Raw genomic sequence first — 22,611 nt, forward strand, 5'->3', positions numbered from 1 at the left:
AACACACACACATGCACACATACATCTGCATGTGTGTGTGTGCACACATGCACACACATACACACAAGCACCCATGTGCATACAAAAGTGGATTTGGGAAAGTGGGTACAGAGGTTGAGCAAAAGTGGACTTGGGAAAGTGGGTACAGAGGTTGAGCAAAAGTGGATGTATATCTATATAACTGGGTAGAGAGAAAAATGAGGTGAGGAAAGGAAAAGTGAGCTTTTTTGTTTTGCTTTTTGTTTATAGCTTCAAGTTGTATGTCAGAGAGGGAAAGGATGCCATGGTTGGGGACCGGAGGAGAAAAAAGAGAAACTCATTGATGAGTTCATCCAGGCAGAATCACTTAGTGTAACTGTACAGATAGTGTTTCATACAGGCAAAATACAAGGAGACTGCAAGTGAACCAAACGCAGCTATGAATGATGGCAGACTGCTGGGCTCATGGTAATGCGCTTTACTACGAAGCAAGTGTCTTTGGGTCTGAATTCCACAAACAGACCAGGTTTTTATACTCCCTCCCTTCCACTATACCTTGAATGGTGGTCTGGGAGCTAGTCTTTCAAGTGAGACAATACACTGAGATCCAATACACTTGAAGGCAGAATTGTTTTTGAAAATTATATGCGGCACTGCACTGTGGCAGTGCATTCTCCTGAGGGAATCAGCAAGAATTTCACAGAGGGAAATCTGCTGTGACAAAAAGTAATACAACACAGTACACCACGCCATACCACACAACACCATAGCATAGCATAGCATACCACATCACACCATACCACACCATACCACATCACACCATACCACACCATACCACATCACACCATACCATTCCACACCACACACCACACCACATCATGCCACACAACACCACACAACACCATGCAGTATGGTAAAATAATGCAGTGCACTGACCTGTGTGGCAGGGGAGCCCAGCGGACTATGAGAAAACCATACAGGCTTCCAAGGCAGCCTGGCAGGAATGGGCTGAGGTAAGCTGCTGTTCTGCAGTTCATTTGTCCCCTTCATGTTGAACTTCACCTTTGAAATCTGTTTTCTTTTTAACATGTTTCATTTGCTGTTCTGCTATTGCCTTGCTTTTTATGTTACATTGTACTTGGCAGGGCAGATCTGTTGTGGTGATACAATGTTATTTTCTGAAAAAGGCAGGGACTGTTGAAGACTAGGTATTAGAATGAGTAGGGTTGTCATGTCTGCTCTTCTGACTCATTCTGCTCCATTTATGAGTAAACTTGTAATATGCGTCTATCCATATCTGAATGTTCTCTGACAGAGCACTGAGCTAGAAAGTAGCATTCTCATTTTACTGTTTCTTGGATTTATTTGGTTTGGTGACTTTAACTCATTTCCAAATGGCTCAGGTAGAAAGAATTATAAGTCAAGTAATACAAAAGCACACAATTTTAATACATTAATGCTTCATGCTTCCTATCAGCTTGAACTGAAGACAAATAAAAGCATCAGAGAAAAAGCCAAACTGCTTTCTTTAAAAATTCAGGTCTCTGGTCCATTTGTATCTTTCATTTGACATAATTATGGAGCGAGAACAGGCTTTTACCTATTTGACCATTAAAATAAAAAGCTAATACACCATTTTAGGGACCCACACTCTGTTTTAGGGAGTTGATGCATTATTGGAGGTGTTTGTTGTTGAGTAACCCACAGTGTCAGCATGAATATTAGGACATGATTGGAAAAGAAGTAAATCAGCAGACAGAAACAAAAAGGGTGCCATGCACTGTGGTGATGTGCTTTCTCCAGGAAGAACAGCCAGAATTTCACAGAAATATACTCTGACAAAAAATGAGAACAATGTATTGTACAAAAGGCATATCAGAATATACACATGAGACACATGCTTTAAGGCACTGGTAGGTCACTGTGTGATTATGTTGACCTGGGAAGTGAGGAGAACATGAACAACCTCAGTCCACACCGTATTGCTGGGATGTGAACCACATATCTCACTGATCCTTAGAATGTAAGTCAGACACTCAAACCACACAGCTGTCTTGCTGGTTCTGACATGGTAAGTACCACGTTTTGCTGGACTTGGAATTATGGTGTGGGTACCAGATTGGGTAAACTCAGGCTGCATGTATAATATGCAGCACATATTATCTTACTCCATTAACTTATTCCACATCCTACACCCAATCAGTGCTTGGATACTGAATACCGGTTCATCAAACTGGTTTTTCAGGCTTTCAACCAAGAGTAAAGAATTAGGGAAGGAACACAAATGTATATTACTGGTCAACTGGGAGCAATTTGAGCATTTTCAAGCACTTTAAAAAAAAAAATATGTTTTTGATCATAGCAAGAAGTTTGTGTTTCACTATATATAAAGTATTAAACAAACTTTCCAAGATGAATACTGTACTTTTTATCCTGGCAAAACTAGATTGAATATTTGTTGTTAACATTGACACTTGAGACGATCACTGTTGCATATGTCCAGATCCCTGTAGTGCTAAAAGGGTTAGGCTTGTTAAGAGGACCCACAGCAACAGAAAGATAACATGTTTGTAAATTTCTGAAGAAAATACACTTTAAAATCACAGGTGATTAAACAAATATAGAACAAGAGAGGCAAGGCCTTCAAGACTCACTGGTGATAAATTAAGTCCCCTAGCATTAATTACAGAGTAATTTCCCTTTTTACCTATCTGCACCAAAACGTTTGCAAAATAAATAAAAATTCCATGCTTTGCAAAAGAAGTTCCTGTTTGAACAAAAAATGATAATAATGACTCCTCTTGTTGTTGTGTCAGAATAAGAGGTCAGAGTGCCAAGTTTAGAGAATACAAAAAATATAAATATAACAGTAAATGCAGTTTGCGTATAATTAGGCTTCTTTTTTTAATTTTTTTCGTGCCCATCCCAGAGGTGCAATATTGTTTTAAACAAGATGACTGGAAAGAACTGAATTTTTCCTATTTTTATGCCAAATTTGGTGTCAACTGACAAAGTATTTGCAGAGAAAATATCAATGTTAAAGTTTATCACTGACACACACAGACACACGACACACACACACACACACACACAGACAACCTGAACACCAGGTTAAAACATAGACTCACTTTGTTTACACAAGTGAGTCAAAAACTAGAATGACTGAGGGGAAAAGTGGTACTGCTTTGCAATGAAACTGTTGCTTTAAAATTGGTTTGAATTCTAGATGGACTATGAAGATACGTATCATGAAAGGGTGGTGATTTATTCTTGTTCAGCTTGTGTGTCCACAGCAGTGGTTCATTTTGTGCCTGTGGTTTATTTTCTCCTGCAGATCCCAGCACCACAGAGAGGGGAGATCGTCAGACAGATGGGGGAGGCTCTGAGAGAGAAGAAAGCTTTGCTGGGAAAATTGGTGGGTATTTACATTCTGTTTGGATGTGTGATTTTGTGTCTGTATATAAGAATTTTGATTAGTATATTTCAGTTTAACGTCATTTCTCAAAGTGAAGATAAGTATAGTGGAGGAAACAACCTTTCTGTCGTTGTGAAAATTATTTTGCAGAGATGTTTAAAGAAAGCACAGGAATTGTGGGGGAAGGTATGGAACTCTCTGGTCATAGCAACACAGTCCATGAAATGGACTGAAATGATGTGTATTTGTGTGCTCCACACATTTGTGTGTGTGTGTGTGTTTGCATATATATGCTTATTTGCATGTGTGTTTGTGTGTGAGACAGTTTTCACTGCTGATCAACTCATGTTGGACAAACTTGTCAACTGTCCAGGCTTGTGTATGTTTATATTAGATTTCACCTCTTCCACCTACCAGTTAACACAAATGAATAACAAAATTGTTTGGAATGCTGAAGTGGTTGTTTGTTTCCACACTGGTATCTGTGTCCCTCAAGCAGGAAAATAAAACAGAAAAAAGGGGCTTTGAATGGAAAAAAAAATGAAGTGTTCAGATAAACAGTTATTTCCCCAGTAAATGATTTTCGCTTTGTAACAGGATTTTTTGTCATTGTCAAACATGATTGTGCCCTTGTGCACAAGTTGCTGAAATGATGAACTATTCCCGACAAAAACTTCCAGCAAGCAACTTAATCATAAGCAAGTTTCCATTGTTTGACATAATTTGTTGCATCATTACCAATTATGCGATTGAATTGTTGTGCAGGAGTCACTGGAGATGGGGAAGATAGTGGCAGAGGGGGAGGGGGAGGTGCAGGAATACATCGACATCGCTGACTATGCTGTGGGTCTGTCCCGAATGTTCTCAGGACACGTCTTCCCCTCAGAACGTAAGTGGCAGGATCTCTGGTGTTGCAGGCCAGAATATATCCTGTCCAGAATATTCCCGGGTATAAAATGGCCCAGGCCAAAATATACCTGGATATAATTGGCCTAGGCTGCTTTATACTGTGGCTCTGAAAAGACCCAGACATTTTACACCCTCTGGGCCTTTTCATACACTGGGGTATGAAGCAGCCTTGGTCATTTTATACTTAGGTATATTTCGGCCTTGGCCTTTTAAAGGTGACACAGAGTGGTTTAGTTTCATGGCTTGCATAAATAGATTTTGGGTAGTTAATGTTCATCCAATACTTTTTAAAGCAAATGAATGTGTATGTTGAAAAAAAGATTAAATGTGATTTTTTTTTTAGCAGTCATGGAGGATGCCATTTTGAAAAAGGTTGTGATGACCAGTACAGAGACTCGCTTTCGCTTTTGTCTGATTTGCGAAGCAGATTGAAGCAAATTTGTTAGAAAATTCTGTGTAAGTACTTTCCAAAAGAACAAAATGTATTGTGCAAGGTCTGTGTTGGGATTGCTTTTGGTTTGGTTCCATATAATTTTGAACCTAGGTTAATGGAAGAAGAGTCAAAACAAACTGCTGAAACATCAACAACATAGACAAATCAAAATCGTGAGCGCAGATGCGGAATTTGCATGTGTGCCGACTCGGTGGTGCCCAAAGAAAGCTCCTATTGCAGAGACAATGATTTGACAGTTCCAGTGTTTGAAAACGATGAATGTGATGGTCCAGCAGTTTGAATCACAGGTGAATTTGTGTTTTTTTTAGAGAGCCAAGCCCAACATGACATCGTCCTATGTTGCGCCAGGCATATAGTTTAGATCAATATAATTGCTTTAATGCACAGATATGTTCAGTTTGATACATGGTTCTACAATTATTGACTTATTTGCCAGGTTTTTAGAGCATGATTCTGTTTCACTTTGTGTCCCATAAATCCTTTTCTTGATGGGTGTTTAATTTGAAGATGAATAAGAATTGCAACCAATGCTGCTTGGCAGTTCTACAGCATGCTTTACAAAGTTAGTAAAGGAAAACACACACACACACACACACACACACACACACACACACACGGGGCACACAAAGAAGGGCAGATAAACTGGTTGCACACAAAGAGTGATGGAAAAAATGGAAAGAGAGAGGCCACCACCAAGCACAGAAGAACTTGTGTGTTATTGTAAGTTGTTTTGAGGTGTTTGAAAGTATAATATAAAGTAAATATAATTAATATTGTTATTGAAATGACAGCAGAGAGAACAGTACAAATGTGTATGTGAGTCAGGGTGTGGCCACATGCTGACTAACTGCAAAGTGAATAGTACAGATATGTGTCAGGTCGTGGCCACATGCTGACTGACAGCAGCATGAACAATACAGATATGTGTATGTCAGGGTGTGGCCACATGCTGAGTGACAGCAGAGTAAACAGTACAGATATGTGTGTCAGGGTGTGGCCACATTTTGATTGACAGCAGAGTGAACAGTACAGATATGTGTGTCAGGGTGTGGCCACATTTTGATTGACAGCAGAATAAAAAGTACAGATATATATGTGTCAGGGTGTGACCACATTCTGAGTGACAGCAGAGTGAACAGTACAGATATGTGTGTCAGGGTGTGGCTACATACTGATTGACAGCAGCGTGAACGGTACAGATACGTGTGTGTCAGGGCGTGGCCACATCTGATTGACAGAGTGAACAGTACAGATATGTGTGTGTCAAGGTGTGGCAACATGCTGATTGACAGCAGAGGGAACAGTACAGATATGTGTGCATCAGGGTGTGGCTACATGCTGATTGACAGCAGAGTGAACAGTACAGATATGTGTGTGTCAGGGCGTGGCCACATGCTGATAGAGCAGTGGAACCCGCTGGGCACGGTGGGAGTCATCACAGCCTTCAACTTCCCAGTGGCTGTGTATGGGTGGAACTCCTCCATTGCTCTCGTCACCGGCAACACTGTCCTCTGGTCAGTGCTGTGTTAATGTGTGTGTGTGTGTTGTGTATTAGTGCAGCTTTGCATGCTTAACAGTGGAGATAAAATCTTCATTTGCTTCTTTTTTTTCTTGATCTACAGTTTGTAGATGCACCAAGTATGAATGAGAAAAAAGTGCTTCCTTGCAGTATTGGTGGAGAGTTTTGTCTCTCCTGTAGTTAGCTGTTCTGAGAGTGTAGTTTTTTGTTTCAGTTTGTTAAAATGATATTTATTATGCCAAGATTAAAAGGAAATATAGCAGTCTTAAAGTAATGCACCATTTCTGCATTAATTAAAATTTTTTTTTTTTTTTAACAAAACGGCATGCATGCACACGTGTGTGCAGAGACACAGAGACAGACACACACACACACACACATACATACATTCATACATACACATACAGACATAAACACAGAGAGACAAATATACAGACATGCACCCCCAACATGCATACACATTTCTTTGGAACTGCGTATGAAATAATGGGGAGTTTAGAACAGACACTAAACACAACTGTGAGTACAGTACAAAAATCAAGGAGATCCAGTAACTCTACAGTTGTTTTACCCCACATCACTATCTCCATAGATATGAATCATCTCCATCTCCACAAGTCTCACACCACATTCTCCATCTTCTGGCAGCAACACACACACACACACACACACACACACACACACACACACACACACACATGCATACACACACACACTCTCTCTCTCTCTCTCTCACACACACACACACACACACACACACACACACACACACTCTCTCTCTCTCTCTCTGGTGCACTTGTCTGCAATGAAGCGTCTTTTGGGCGTGAGTCAGAGAGCACCAAGACACTTGATTTACGGTGAACTTGGTCGCTATCCCCTGTATGTGACCACCTACTCCAAGTGTTAAATTTTGGCTTCGTATTGTCTTTATGGATAATGACCGTTTCCCTAAGAAAGCTTATAATATGATGTTATCATTGCAAAGTCATAATTATTGTACTTGGGCTTGCTCTGTGAGAAATGTTTTGTATCAATTTGGATTTGGTGTTGTTTGGGAGGCTCAGTCAGTTGGTAATGTCAAAATGTTTATGACTGAATTTAAGCAGCGTCTGGTTGATTGCTTTACTCAAGACTGGCGTTCAGCTCTCCAGTCTCACGATTTTTATGATGTGTATTCAGCTTACAACCAGTCCTTGTCACTTAAACCTTACTTGAATAATGTCAAATGTATAAATATGCGCCGTGTTTTTTCGCAGTTTAGAATTGGAATGTCCAACTTACGCTCACACTTTTTGCAGTTTAACTATGATGGGCAAAGTAGGAATTGTCCTTTTTGTGATGACACTCCGGAAACCGAAATGCATTTTCTTTTGGTCTGCCCTAAGTACTGTTCCCTGTGCTCTCAGTTTATTCCTGCTAAATTTCACAAACATCCAAGTGCATCTAAGATGTCCATGTTGTTATCTTGTGCGAGCGAGAGATTGAGTGTTAGTATATGCAAGTTTGTATTCAAAGCCTTTTCATTACGAGCAAATGCTCCAGAATCGTTATCGATGCCCATGTAGTTCAATGGTTGTCCTAGTATTCATTTCCCTGTATTAATTCTGTTTGTCCTTGTGAACTCCATTGTTATGGATCTGTGGTCTGACAATTAAAATATTTCGACTTCGACTTCGACTTCGACACACTCTCTCTCTCTCTCTCTCACACACACACACACACACACACACACAGAGGGGGGCAGTAGCTGAATGGTCCTTTCACCTTTTCTATAGATAGTGTGTGACATGAACTTCATTCTGATGGCCTTGGTTTGTCAACAGGAAAGGAGCTCCCACCACTCCCCTGGTCAGTGTGGCTGTCACCAAGTGAGTTCCTCTGACATCAGTTGCTCTGTGTGTGTGTGATGGGGGGGGGGGATTGGGTGTATGTCTTAACATCCTGCTCATAGAACAGAACAAAGCAACACACAGACACACATGTGTGCACATGCACACATGCGTGCACACACACACACACACACACACACACACACACACACACACACTTAATGTCATAGAACAGAGATATATTCTTACAGATACGATCATGTATGCACACAAACACAGTTTCATGCACACCAAGCAGACTTTAAGCCCTTGCCTGATGGTGACAAAAAGTAGGTTATGTCAGTGGAGGGCTGTAACCTGGCCGATATAAGACACAGCTCACTGGTCAACATGTCAGTTATTCTTTATGATGACATCTTCCTCTTGGGTTTGCGTAACAGCAAAATCAATGACAGCATTGATAAATACACATGACAAACAGTAGTAACTGTGCGTCAGACTCATGTCAAACTGATCTTGTTTCACCAAAGTTCAGCAGGCATGGGGTTTGTTGTGCATGTGTGTGTGCCTGGAATCTGATTGAATGACACAGGAAATGAATGATGAGCGCCCAGTGGCAGCCGTCAGTCAGCTCTACCCAGGTAGGCAGCCTGTTGTGCAAATGACCCTGAGATTGTAAAGTGCATAGAGCTTGGTCTCCGAACGAGGATAGGCACTATATAAGTATCCATATCATTCATTCACTCATTTATTGGGGGTGACAGTAGTGGTAGCTATAACATCAGCAGCAATAATGGTCTCATTTGACTATTTTGTTTCAGTATGATTTTTCCTGGACTTTATTAAAAAAAAAAAGTATAAGTTGCAGCAGCATTAACAGTTACATCAGCAATCGTACAAGAATATCATTTTCATGTTGACAGTTGAGATCAGTATGTTATTAGCAATGGTGGAGTAAAACAACAACAACAACAAACGATGACAAGAAAACAACACAAACAGAAAGTGTGAAAGAAGGAAGGAGGGGGATGAGGTCAGTGTGAGGATGACATGTACATGTGGAAGACTGACTGTGTGTACAGAATCGTGACGTCAGTCCTGGAGAAAAACAACATTCCTGGGGCTGTGTGTTCCCTGGTCACTGGTGGAGCTGACATTGGGTAAGTCTTGCCTTGTCTTGCCTTGCCTTCGTGTGTCTGGCCTTTCCTCGTCTTGTCTTGCCTTGCTGTAGTATGTCTGGCCTTTCCTCATCTTGTATTGCCTTGCCTTCGTGTGTCTGGCCTTTCCTCGTCTTGTCTTGCCTTGCCTTCGTGTGTCTGGCCTTTCCTTGTCTTGTCTTGCCTTGCCTTCGTGTGTCTGGCCTTTCCTCGTCTTGTCTTGCCTTGCTTTTGTGTGTCTGGCCTTTCCTCGTCTTGTCTTGCCTTGCCTTCGTGTGTCTGGCCTTTCCTCGTCTTGTCTTGCCTTGCTGTAGTATGTCTGGCCTTTCCTCGTCTTGTCTTGCCTTGCTGTAGTATGTCTGGCCTTTCCTCGTCTTGTCTTGCCTCACCTTTCCTCATCTTGTCTTGCCTTGCCGTAGTATGTCTGGCCTTTCCTCATCTTGTCTTGCCTCACCTTGCCTCACCTTTCCTCATCTTGTCTTGCCTTGCCTCACCTTTCCTCATCTTGTCTTGCCTCACCTTTCCTCATCTTGCCTTGCCTTGCCTCACCTTTCCTCATCTTGTCTTGCCTTACCTTGCCTCACCTTTCCTCATCTTGCCTTGCCTCACCTTTCCTCATCTTGCCTTGCCTTGCCTCACCTTTCCTCATCTTGTCTTGCCTCGGCTTGCCTTACTTTACTGTGCCTTGCATTGTCTTGCCTTGTCTTGCTTTACCTCACCTCACCTCACCTCTCCTTGCCTTGCCGTGCCTTGTCTTGCCGTGCCTTGTCTTGCCTTGCCTTGCCTTGCCTTTTCTTTCTTTGTCTTATATTACTTTTTGTCACAACAGATTTCTTTGTGCAAAATTCAGGCACATTTTAAAAGAGACAGCCACAGTTTGCAAGAAGAAATTTGCAATAAAACAAAGATCTTTTAACAAAGAGATAAAGGATTGTTTGTACTGATATTCTAATATGAAAGTTCACCTACACACCCACATACACATACCACTACTGACACACACATACCCATAACCCCCCCTCCCCCAGCCCCACCCGTCCCCCTTCTTCTCCACACTCACACACACACATATACTCACACACATACCCATACCCCCTGCATAACCCATACTCATACCCCCTCTTCCCCTTCACACTACATACCCCCTTTAACTCATGACACCCCTGCAACCCACCTTCCAACCCCAGGCACATACATAAACAGGCAAAAACACACATCCATACACACACACACAGATACACATCCACACACACACACACACAGATACACATCCACACACACACACACACACTTTCACTCACACACACACACACACACACACACACACACACTTTCACACACACACACACACACACACACACACACTTACACACACACTTTCACACACACACACACACACTTTCACACACACACACACACACTTTCACACACACACACACACACACACACAGGATGGTAAGGGTTTGCACCCCTTTCCTTTATTCCTATGATGTGATGTGATGTGACACAATGTGGAAAATGTGATTTGATGTGATGCGATGCAATGTAGCATGAAGCAGTGCAGTGTGGTGTGGTGTGATGTGAATGTGATTTGACTTGATTTGGTGTGGCATGAGATGACATGATGTGGGTGTTGTTTTCCAGAACTCTGATGGCGAAGGATGAGAGAGTCAACCTGTTGTCCTTCACTGGCAGTACACCGGTCTGTTTTCATTGTCTCATTGTCTCCTGACTTTCTGTCTCTGTATCTCTCTCTTTCTGTCTCTCTCTGTCTCTGTATCTCTCTCTGTCACTCTCTGCCTCGCTCTGTCTCTCGCTGTATCTATCTCTTCTTCAGACAGGTTACAAGAAACTGATATTTATTTGGCAGAAAGTTTAACCCCTTGCCTACAAAAGATTTGTAAAATTTTGTGATAGCTGTGTGTTGTGAAAAAAATATCAGTTTCCAAAGCTGTGTGCTGTGAAAAAAGATCAGTTTTCAAACTAATGTGCATTGCTTCCTCAAATACGCAGATGTATTTTTGAAATGTTTTAAACAGATGATAGTTATTTTCATTCCTCTATATGATTATCATTATTGTCGTTTTAAAATCCTAGTCAAAGAATATTTCCATGAAATCAATGGGTCAAAATTCTCTGCATCACCACTGATTCCTGGATATTCAGTGAAATTTGTTTTTGTTGGATGCCTGTTGCCTAGTATTACCCCAGTGCTTGATCTTAAACTGAGCTGTCCAGCCAGCTGTGTGTTGACATGCACCCAACAGACCACGCCCCCTGGCTTGTGGCCAGCGTGACTGACCACCTCTCTCCCCTCCACGCCCCTCCCCCTTTCCTTTCCACACTTCACATGTGTGATGGCAATGCATGTGCAGCATCTGGTTCATGTTTACTGTCACTTTGCTCCTGCACTGCTTCAGACACAGACTCGTTCATCTCAGAAACAAAAAACTTACATCATTGTTACTTCACTCTGTGTCAAAAAATGGGTTTTGACTGCTATCATTATAATAGGAATCTGCACCAAAATCATCACCTTCACCACTGCACAGGACTTCCTCCACTCTAGCAATATTGTAATTTATTTCCTGAGCAACTTCTGCGGCTGTAAACCTTCAAAAAATGAGCCAAGACTGATCTGTGCAAGACAATACCATTGTGACAAGCTGCATCATGGATTGACCTGGGAATTTTCCGTTGCCTGTGAGTCGTACAGTGCAGACTGAACACGCCTAAGGGATGTAAATAACACTCTAGAAGACAGGGAGAAACAGATCAGGTCATTTCCCTTGAACTGTCAACCATGATTAGCTGATGAAAATTTCATGTTTGAGATACACCCAGTAGGTGTATGACAGTATGACTAAATGCATGTATGTCATTCGTCTAAAGGCTGGCAAGGGGTTAACAAAGTATCAAAAAGTTTCAACTTAACTGACTTTGATGGTCTCTCCAAAACACACACACAGAACCCCCTAGTTTTATGAAGTGATATTGATTGTAATTGCACAGTATGTGATGGTGTCCATGACTGACGGAGCGAAATGGTTTGTGTGACAGGTGGGGCACAAGGTTTCCCAGATGGTGCAGGAGAGATTTGGTGAGTGCTGTGCCCAGTGTTTTGTTCATCATTTGTGTGTGAATGTGTGAGCATGCATGATGACTTTGTGTTGTTTGTACGCAGATACAGTACCCACTAATCATGTTTTCATTCCCTCTGATGAACACACATACTTCTGTGATGTAAGTTTTAAGGTTGAACATCATTTTTCCAAACAAATAGGAATTGACACAGAGTGGATTACACATATATATGGGAATAAGGCTACCTGCCGTCTGTGACTCTTTGTACATGTGTGTGTTTTAACAGTGACTGTGTACATATGGGTAGGCATGATTTTGTGTGTGTGTGTGTGTGTGTGTGTGTGTGTGTGTGTGTGTGTGTTGCTTTTGTGAGAACATATGCTCATAACATGTTGTTAAAGATAACTTTCAGATAGTGAGTATAGAATTTTCATTGGTTAAGAGCATAATCAGGATCCTGCCTGATTGAATATGACAATAAATGTGCTGATGTGCTCATGACCCAGGTTTTGAAGCCAAAGTGGTCACAGACAGACTGGAAAACATTCTTGTTCAGTTGAATTATCAACTTGCACAAACAATTGGCAAACAAGTGAAACAGTTTATAAATATGTTAGCTTTATTTTTGTGTTTTTTTTGTCTATCTTGTTTGTGTAGATTACTTGATAGAAAAAGTGAAGATATAATTCATTATGGTATTTGGCGTGATTTCCATGATTGATTGATATGGATACTTATATAGCACCTATCCTTGGTCGGAAACCAAGCTCTAAGTGCTTTACAAACACGGGGTCATTTACACAACTGGCTGCCTACCTGCGTAGAGCCAACTGACGGCTGCCATTGGGCGCTCATCTATCGTTTCCTGTGTTGTTCAATCATATTTCAGACACGCACACATACACACTCAGACAGACATGTAACATTTAACATTTTACATGTATGACCGTTTTTGTTTATTTACCTCACCATGTAGGCAGCCATACTCCGTTTTTGGGGGTGTGCATACTGGGTATGTTCTTGTTTCCATAACCCACCGAACGCTGACATGGATTACAGGATCTTTAACGTGCGTATTTGATCTTCTGCATTTATATACACACGAAGGGGGTTCAGGCACTGGCAGGTCTGCACATATGTTGACCTGAGAGATCGGAAAAATCTCCACCCTTTACCCACCAGGTGTCACCGTGATTCGAACCCGGGACCCTCAGATTGAAAGTCCAACGCTTAACCATTTGGCTATTGCTCCCGTCATGGTGGCAAGTTTGCATGATCATTATTTGTGACTCATCAGTTGTTCCTTTGTGGTGTCACTTTCAGGAAAGTTCCTGTTGGAGTTAGGTGGGAACAATGCCATTATTGGTGAGTGTTGTTTTCTTCCTCATGCTCTGTGGTGTGTTGGGTGACGTGGATCAGATACCACTGGCCAACTGTCTATCAGTTTTTTTCTGCCATACTGTTTTTTTTTTGTTTTTTTTTTCATTTTATTAATTTTTTTAAATTTTCCTTTGAAAGAATAAAGAAAACTCAATAGCTGATTATTAATGCATATTGAACTGCTTAACCCTTTCACCGCCAAGCTCGCATTTATGCACAGGCGTGGTAGAGGACCCATGTCACTGAAAGGTGACCATTCATTGGTCTGTTGTCCATGAACCTACTGCTCTTAATTTTCGGTGGTAGGATAGTCTATATTTTCTATACATCGCAGGGGGAATCCCCAGCTATTCTTAGCCACTGTCTTTTCTGTGATTATACCACAAGGGAATTTTGTACTCTAAATTGACTGGCGGTGAAAGGGTTAAATGTACTATGACTAAACATTACTGTCTCTAATAGTATGGAGGCAAAGAGAATATGCAAAAAAAAAAAAAAAAAAAAAGCAGACAAAATGGTGGGTGATGCAAAGTACATGCGCTTGTGGTACTTGTGAAGCAGTCATGAAGGAAACCTTTCTTCAAGAAGTAAACCCATAGTTTATGACGTCCCAGATAAAGGGCTCACAGTTGGTATGTTATCCAGACATAGCGTACAGTTGTGTGAGTACAACATCTGTCTGCTGTGAATGACTCCTGACGGAGCAGGTGTGGTAAAGCCTGTATGGTATTTCTGCACACAGTAGTGCCACCTTCAGCTGTTGACTGCTGACACAGTTTGAGGTCAGCTGTATTCCATATGCAGAGAAAAAAAAAAGCCATGTCAGTACTATGTACACTGAAACTAATGTAGCATGTCTGCTTGTGGGACTTTATGCACGAAATTGCACCGACTGATGCATACTAAGTTGTACTTTCACACAGAAATAAAACAGAAGGACTCACTTTGTAATTCCATGAATATTTATTGAAATTATTACATGTTTATAATATTTTGTGAATCTTTCTGCAGAGAAAGTTGCAAGCACTCAACAATAGAAACAAACAAAAAAGGAGCAATAAGCCCCGGTCTCTTGGTCAGATTTATCAAGATTATCTTCTGAATCATTTTACAAGGTCTTTTCATCACTATCTGCTTCATTCATAATTTTCTCAAACGTTTAAAAGGGTTGCAAGTCTGAGACAGTCATGGCATCATCATATTGAAGAAGACTTGTTTCAATCCTCAGGAAAAAAAAAAATTTTCATAAGAATTGTATGATTCAGTGAGTTTGAATAGAGAAGTACATCACTTTCCTGAACCTTTCCGGAGCCTATTGACATCCTTCAGTCATCCTTGCCCTTCTAAAGTAAGCACAATCATTAATGAAAAAACTCCATCAATTTAAGTTAACGGAGATAGGTGTCACAGAAGGCTCCAAGAGTCCTGTCAGTTTAACACAAAGCTGTCAAGCTGTTTAGGACATGATCTGTAATGCCAAGGTGATGTGTGGACATATGCCTTTAGCTCAGTGCCATCCTGCACAGGTGTTTTGACTCCTTGTATCCTTTTTCATCCTTGTATGAGTTGGGCAGTTGTATTATTATTTTCAGCACTACAGTCTTTACAACAACACAAAGAAGATTAAGATATAATGGATGAAAGCTGACAGAGATTTTTTTTTAAAGTGCTCTGTATTTCTAAAACGTAAGGCCATGCACACAAAATCCCATCTTTAAAATACCCAACACATGCACTTATAGTTTGAACACAGCATGCCTTCACACACACACATTGAACACAGCATGCCTTCACACACACATGTTGAACACAGCATGCCATCACACACACATGTTGAACACGGCTTCACACACACACGTTGAACACGGCATGCCTTCACACACACACGTTGAACACAGCATGCCTTCACACACACACGTTGAACACAGCATGCCTTCACACACACACACACGTTGAACACAGCATGCCATCACACACACACGTTCAGTCCATGGTTTAGTTTCTCCCACTTCACTTGGAGAAAGTTGAGTGCGTGTGTGTAATGGATGACGATGATGATGGTGACCTTTGCAGTGAACGACGATGCTGACCTGGAGATGGTGGTGAGGTCAGCGGTGTTTGCCTGCGCTGGGACAGCAGGACAAAGGTGCACAACAGGACGCAGGCTGGTAAGTGTGTGGGCAGGCCTTTGTCTCTTTCTTGAAAACTGACTGAAACAGAAAGTTTGCAATGCTGCAGCTCGCCTCGACTCTACGGCTTCCAGGAAAATCCACACTAAACCATCGATTGCTCAGAGAATTTATTACATTTTTTTTTGCATGTGTTTCAGTACTAGTTTCAAGTCAAACAAAAATTCAAAAACATATTCCAGCAACAACATAGCCATCCACTTGATGACCAGATGCCTCACCTGCAGCGATTCCAGCAGACAATCATATTCCGACTACGCATGGGGCACTGCCGCCTGCGAGACCACATGTACTGAATAAAGCTGTCACACACTCCTGACTGCCCGTGTAAGACAGGCCCACAAACCCCGGAGCACATCCTGCAGTCCTGCCCCCTGTATCAAGATACACGGACGCAGCAGTGGCCCTATGGAGCCACACTGGCAGAAAAGCTCTGGGGCACCAAAGAAGATCTCATCAAGACCACCACCATCTCCAGCATAGGACTGCAAGTCTGAGACCATGATCACGGGGAACGCAGAAGAAGAAGAAGAAGAAGGCTAGTTTCTTCTTCTCTTCTTCTTCTGTGTTTGTGGGCTTCAACTTCCACGTTCACTCGTATATACTCGAGTGGGCTTTTACGTGTATGACCATTTTTACCCCGCCATGTAGGCAGCCATACTCCGTTTTCGGGGGTGTGCATGCTGGGTATGTTCTTGTTTCCATAACCCACCGAACGCTGACATGTATTACAGGATCTTTAACGTGCGTATTTGATATTATGCTTGCACATACACACGAAGGGGGTTCAGGCACTGGCAGGTCTGCACATATGTTGACCTGGGAGATCGTAAAAATCTCCACCCTTTACCCACCAGGCACCGTCACCGTGATTCGAACCCGAGACCCTCAGATCGAAAGTCCAATGCTTTAACCATTCGGCTATGGCGCCCGTCATAAGACTAGTTTCAAGCACGTTCCCTCCCCTGATCTTGTTCAACCTTGTGTTCTGTCCCATTCATTGCTGCCATCTGCTGACTCACATGTTCTCTGTATCCCACACAGTGAAAAGAAATTACAGAGACTGCCTGCCTTTTCATACCTTGCAACTTTCAACTGGAGTAAACTTCCCAGTCAAGTTCATCATGCTGAAATAAAATCTCCGTTCAAATTGTGCCTCATAGCACATCTGCACAAACCTTCTTTCATGGATGTTTTTGGTCTTGCCATGTGGGTGTGTGTATGTGACACATTCCATTTGTCTTGCTTGTAAATTTTGATTTTAGTGTAGTAGTATTTTTGTTGCAATTTTTTCCCCCATGTTGATGTTAATTGTTAGTGTTCAGGGCCCCTGTAACGAGGTGGTAGAGCACTTTATAATTACCCATTATCATCATTATTATCATTATTATTATTATTTAAACAGCCACAGACCCTACTTGATGACTTGTGTAAAGACAGAATGCTGAAGCCTTGGCTCACTGCAAAAGTAGTATTGTATTCTGCTCAGTTTCTGTGATGACAAGCACAGAGTGCAGACATTAAGGCATCATGTTTAGGTCTTCTCAGTAAAATAACACCAGTAGGCCCACTAAGTTGAAATGTTCATATTGTGTTTACTCTTTAAAATTATTGGGGATTCTCTGTGAGTCACATTATCAGGGACTCCTGTCGTTCAGTCTAAATGTCTGGCGTGTCTAAACAGTGAGTTTGTATGTTGACACTGTTTGAGTTGTCCATTTTTTAGTGTTAGATTTTCATGAAATGATTATTCTTGGCTTGTCCCAGTGCTGAAATCATGTTGATGAGTGGATTGGTGAGATGTGGTGCTGTGTGTTCAGATTCTGCATGAAAAGGTCCACGACACTGTCGTTGACAGGCTGAAGAAGGCCTACGCTCAGTTGAGGATCGGAGACCCCTTGGATGGTGAGTGCTTCACATGTTGTGTTTGTATTTTGTATTTCTTTTTATCACAACAGATTTTTCTGTGTGAAATTCGGGCTGCTCTCCACAGGGAGAGCGTGTCGCTACACTACAGCGCCACCCATTTTTTTGTATTTTTTCCTGCATGCAGTTTTATTTGTTTTTCCTATTGAAGTGGATTTTTTTTTCTACAGAATTTTGCCAGGAACAACCCTTTTCTTGCCGTGTGTTCTCTTACGTGCGCTAAGTGCATGCTGCACATGGGACCTTGGTCCGAATGACTAGCGTCCAGACCACCACTCAAGGTCTAGTGGAGGGGAAGAAAATATCGGCGGCTGAGCCGTGATTCGAACCAGCGCCCTCAGATTCTCTCGCTTCCTAGGCGGATGCGTTACCTCTAGGCCATCACTCCAGAAGTCTTTCGGTTGAGATGATAAACTGAGGTTTCGTGTGCAGCATGCACTTAGCGCACAATACAATGCTCTCTTATGTGTTCACCGCTGTGACAGTGTGTGAATGATGATTGTTTAACACTGGCAGTGGGTTACTGACACATTTGACGCGTTGCAGCTAGCAGACAAAGTTTCTGGTGTTTTTTTTTTTTTTAATCAGAAATGAACCAGTGGTTTCATAAGAGCAGTGCTTTGAATTGGTGTTTGTTCATTAAATCATTTTGGCAACAATGATTGAGAAAAGATCAAAGTGTGTGTGTGTGTGTTTGTGTGTGTGTTTCAGTGTCTCCATGTGCACATTATCTGGGTGTGTGTGTTTCTGTGCTTAAGCTCCCTAATCAAGAGATGCATCATTGATAATTGATAAAAATACAACTTTAGTTGACTTTGTGTATGTGTGTACGAGTATATGTGTGAAAGCACTTGGATTTACCTATGTTTGTCTGTGTGTGCTTGTGTGTGTGTGCATGTGTGTTTATGTGGTGGTATGTATGTGTGTGTGTGTGTGTGTGTGTGGTGGTATGTGTGTGTGCGTTTATGTGGTGGTGTGTGTGTGTGTATGCATGTGTGTTTATGTGGTGGTATGCGTGTGTGTGTACAGAGGGTGTGAACTTTGGCCCCCTTCACAGCCCCCAGGGAGTGGAGCTGTTCAAACAGGCTGTGGCAGATGCTGTCGCCCAGGGAGGAAAGATTGAGTATGGTGGCAAGGTAGGGTCAAAAATATGAGAATGAGTAATGATGAATTATCAGAATCCTGTGAAGCATTTTGTTTTGTTAGTTGTATTACCGTATTTTCACGGCTTTGTCAGTGCTTTCATGTGTTTACATTTGCTTATACCATCATTGATTTGATAACAGTATATAGTGGGGAAATAAAATTCTGAGTTGAAATACAACGCTCAGAAAATGAGTAAAGCTAAAGAGCATTTGCATGGATCTGTGTGAGCACAGACATGGATGATTTTCTTTCTGTATATGATGGATTCTGTTTGGGTGAAAAATAGCCCTTGAAAAACCAAAAGAAAAAGCAAAAACAACCCCCCCCCACCCCCACCCCATACCCCCTCCCAGAGAACAGCCGCTTTGAATAACACCCAGACTGCATACAAGTTCTGTTTTGCTTGTGACATGCAGTCAGTGTGAGCACTTGGATACAAGAGGATACATTGTGTTACAACAGCCCATCGACCGTCCAGGCAACTTTGTGGAGCCGACCATCATCAGTGGGCTGCCTCACGACTCGCCGGTGGTGCACCGTGAAACCTTCGCTCCCATCGTGTACGCTCTGAAAACTAAGGTAGGTTTCACCCTGTAATATGATGGTGATTGGATTAATAAAAAAAAAATCTACACAAATCATAAGCAATGGCAGCCATATTATTTGCATTTGTATTTCTTTTTATCACAACAGATTTCTCTGTGTGAAATTCGGGTTGCTTCCCCCACGGAGAGCGCGTCGCTGCACTACAGCACCACCCATTTTTTTGTGTTTTTTCCTGCGTGCAGTTTTTTTTTTACTTGTTTTACCTATCGAAGTGGATTTTCTACAGAATTTTGCTTTTACGTGCGCTAAGTGCATGCTGCACACGGGACCTCGGTTTATCGTCTCATCTGAATGACTAGCGTCCAGACCACCACCCAAGGTCTAGTGGAGGGGGAGAAAATATTGGCGGGTGAGCCGTGATTCGACCCAGCGCGCTCAGATTCTCTCGCTTCCTAGGTGGACGTGTTACCTCTATGCCAACACTCCACATTTAGAACCCACATTAGCTTTATATTCCAGTCAGTTCAGTTCTTGAATGATTCATCAGTTTTCACCGATAACTGTTTGAATTCTGAAATCAAGTTCATGTGTGTGTTTGTGTGTGTGATCATATGTCTGTATTTAGTTATAGTATGATGTTTTATACCTGTTCTCTTACTGTGATTATTGTATGTGTATGATTGTGATTATCATGTATGAGGTTTACGTCAACTTACCCTTCAAGCACTTTATGTCTTTAATGTATTTATATTGATTAACTGTGATTGTCGTGAATTGTTTATGTAACATACAACATAAACAGATTTATGTGTGTGATGATGATGATAATAATTCTCTTGATGATTGTGGAAATGATGATATCAATTGAACAACACAGCAGACAGGGAATGATGATGTGTAATGATATATAGTTGCGATGATGGCAGTAAAAGTACTTGTAATCATATTATTAAAAAAAAAAAAAAAAAAAAAAAATCTCATACACTACACTCAACAAACATACAATACATCAACAAATGATGTCAGCGATTATGATAAAAGCAGTGACAATGGTGATTATGATGATAAAAGTGATAATAACGGTGATGGTGACAAAAGCAGTGATCATGACGATGGTAATGATGATAAAAACAGTGATAATGAGATTGATGATGATAAAGCGGTGGTAATAGTGTGATTTTGCATCTTATAAATTTCATTATTAGTAGTAGTATTTTTATGTATTTATCTGTTTTTTTAAATTTATTTTATTATTATTATTATTATTTTTTTTTTTTTTTTTTCAAGGCCTGACTAAGCGTGTTGGGTTACGCTGCTGGTCAGGCATCTGCTTGGCAGATGTGGTGTAGCGTATATGGAACGCAGTGACGCCTCCTTGAGCCACTGATACTGATACTGAATGGTGATGATGATAAAAGCTTGATAGTGATGATGACAGTGATGATGATGAAAGCAGTTATGACGACTGTGATAATCATGATGATGAAAGCAGTAATGATGACTGTGATGATGATGAAAACAGTAATAATGATGGTGATGATGATGGTGGTGATGATGAAAGCAGTAATAATGATGTGATGATGATGATGAAAGCAGTGATAATCATGGTGATGATGATGAAAGCAGTAGTAATGATTGTGATGCTGATGATGATGAAAGCAGTAATGATGGTGGTGATGATGACGGTGAAAGCAGTAATAATGCTGATGATGATGACGATGATGATCATGAAAGCAGTGATAATGATGGTGATGATGATGGTGATGATGATGAAAGCAGTGATAATGCTGGTGATGGTGATGATGATGATGATGAAAGCAGTGATGATGATGGTGATGATGATGAAAGCAGTGATAATGATGGTAATGATGATGGTGATGATGATAAAAGCAGTAATAATGATGGTGATGGTGATGATGATGAAAGCAGTGATAATGCTGATGATGATGATGAAAGCAGTGATAATGATGATGGTGATGATGAACAGAATCTGGAGGAGGCCATCTCGTGGAACAATGAAGTGAAACAGGGATTGAGCAGCAGTCTCTTCACCAGGGACCTGGCCAACGTCTTTCAGTGGATTGGGTTCGTTCACCTCTGCTTCTCTGCCTCCACTCCTGCTTTTACATGATTTAGTCAAAAGCCGTTTGCCATACATATATATATGTATATATATATGTATATGTGTGTGTGTGCACAGTGTGTGTATATGTGGATATATATTAATTGTTTTTTAAAGTCTCGGCCTTCTAAATCCATATTCATTTTCTCTTATCTAACCAGACTGTTCTTCGAACACAACTGGGCGTGGTACCACAGTTGATTGCCACACACATTGTTGTCTGGCAACAGGGGAGATCAGCCTCCCTCTTGCCTGCTTCATGTCTCACAGCTCTGCCCTGACCTCCAGCGGTCGTGGTCATGTCCTGCAGAGTTTGCCTTGACAAGGCTCTGGTCTGTCATGACCTGCATTCACTGCAGAAAGTTGTTGACCTTTTGTGTGCCACTGCACAGCTGCTACAGAAGGTTCAGTGGGTATTAGAACAGTAAGCGACGGGTGGAATAGCCGAGTGGTTAAAGCGTTGGACTTTCAGTCTGAGGGTCCTGGGTTTGAATCTCGTTGACGGCGCCTAGTGGGTAAAGGGTGGAGATTTTTCCGATCTCCCAGGTCAACATATGTGCAGACCTGCTAGTGCCTGAACCCCCTTCATGTGTATATGCAAGCAGAAAATCAAATACACATGTTAAAGATCCTGTAATCTATTTTGGCGTTCGGTGGGTTATGGAAACAAGAACATACCCAGCATGCACACCCTTGAAAGCGGAGTATGGCTGCCTACATGGCGGGGTAAAAACGGTCATACACGTAAAAGCCCACTCGTGTGCATACGAGTGAACATGGGAGTTGCAGCCCACGAACGCAGAAGAAGAAGAAGAAGAGTAAGTGGGGATCAACCTACTGTGTCTGCAGGTTTTGTTTTTTTATCATCCACAGTTGGTGGCACTCACTGTCCATCCATGGGTGATATGAGACTGGGTGCTAACTGGAGTTGTTGTGTCCCCATAAAGACTTAGTAA

General features: G+C 41.6%; 1 protein-coding gene across 1 annotated transcript in view; it reads left to right on the plus strand.

Annotated features, from left to right (window-relative positions):
- LOC143281954 (alpha-aminoadipic semialdehyde dehydrogenase-like) overlaps window positions 1-22,611 on the plus strand; it is a 31,529-nt gene that overhangs the window by 1,846 nt on the left and 7,072 nt on the right. The window contains exons 3-16 of the mRNA XM_076587279.1: window positions 927-992; window positions 3,314-3,394; window positions 4,160-4,283; window positions 6,139-6,271; window positions 8,100-8,144; window positions 9,188-9,265; window positions 10,907-10,964; window positions 12,323-12,362; window positions 13,670-13,711; window positions 15,800-15,894; window positions 17,736-17,820; window positions 18,871-18,977; window positions 19,450-19,566; window positions 21,521-21,618. Of these exons, the coding sequence (XP_076443394.1) occupies window positions 927-992; window positions 3,314-3,394; window positions 4,160-4,283; window positions 6,139-6,271; window positions 8,100-8,144; window positions 9,188-9,265; window positions 10,907-10,964; window positions 12,323-12,362; window positions 13,670-13,711; window positions 15,800-15,894; window positions 17,736-17,820; window positions 18,871-18,977; window positions 19,450-19,566; window positions 21,521-21,618 (1,169 nt within the window). The remainder of the gene's footprint in view (window positions 1-926; window positions 993-3,313; window positions 3,395-4,159; window positions 4,284-6,138; window positions 6,272-8,099; window positions 8,145-9,187; window positions 9,266-10,906; window positions 10,965-12,322; window positions 12,363-13,669; window positions 13,712-15,799; window positions 15,895-17,735; window positions 17,821-18,870; window positions 18,978-19,449; window positions 19,567-21,520; window positions 21,619-22,611) is intronic.

This window comes from Babylonia areolata, chromosome 5, assembly GCF_041734735.1.
Source record: "Babylonia areolata isolate BAREFJ2019XMU chromosome 5, ASM4173473v1, whole genome shotgun sequence".
NCBI lineage: Eukaryota > Metazoa > Mollusca > Gastropoda > Neogastropoda > Buccinidae > Babylonia > Babylonia areolata.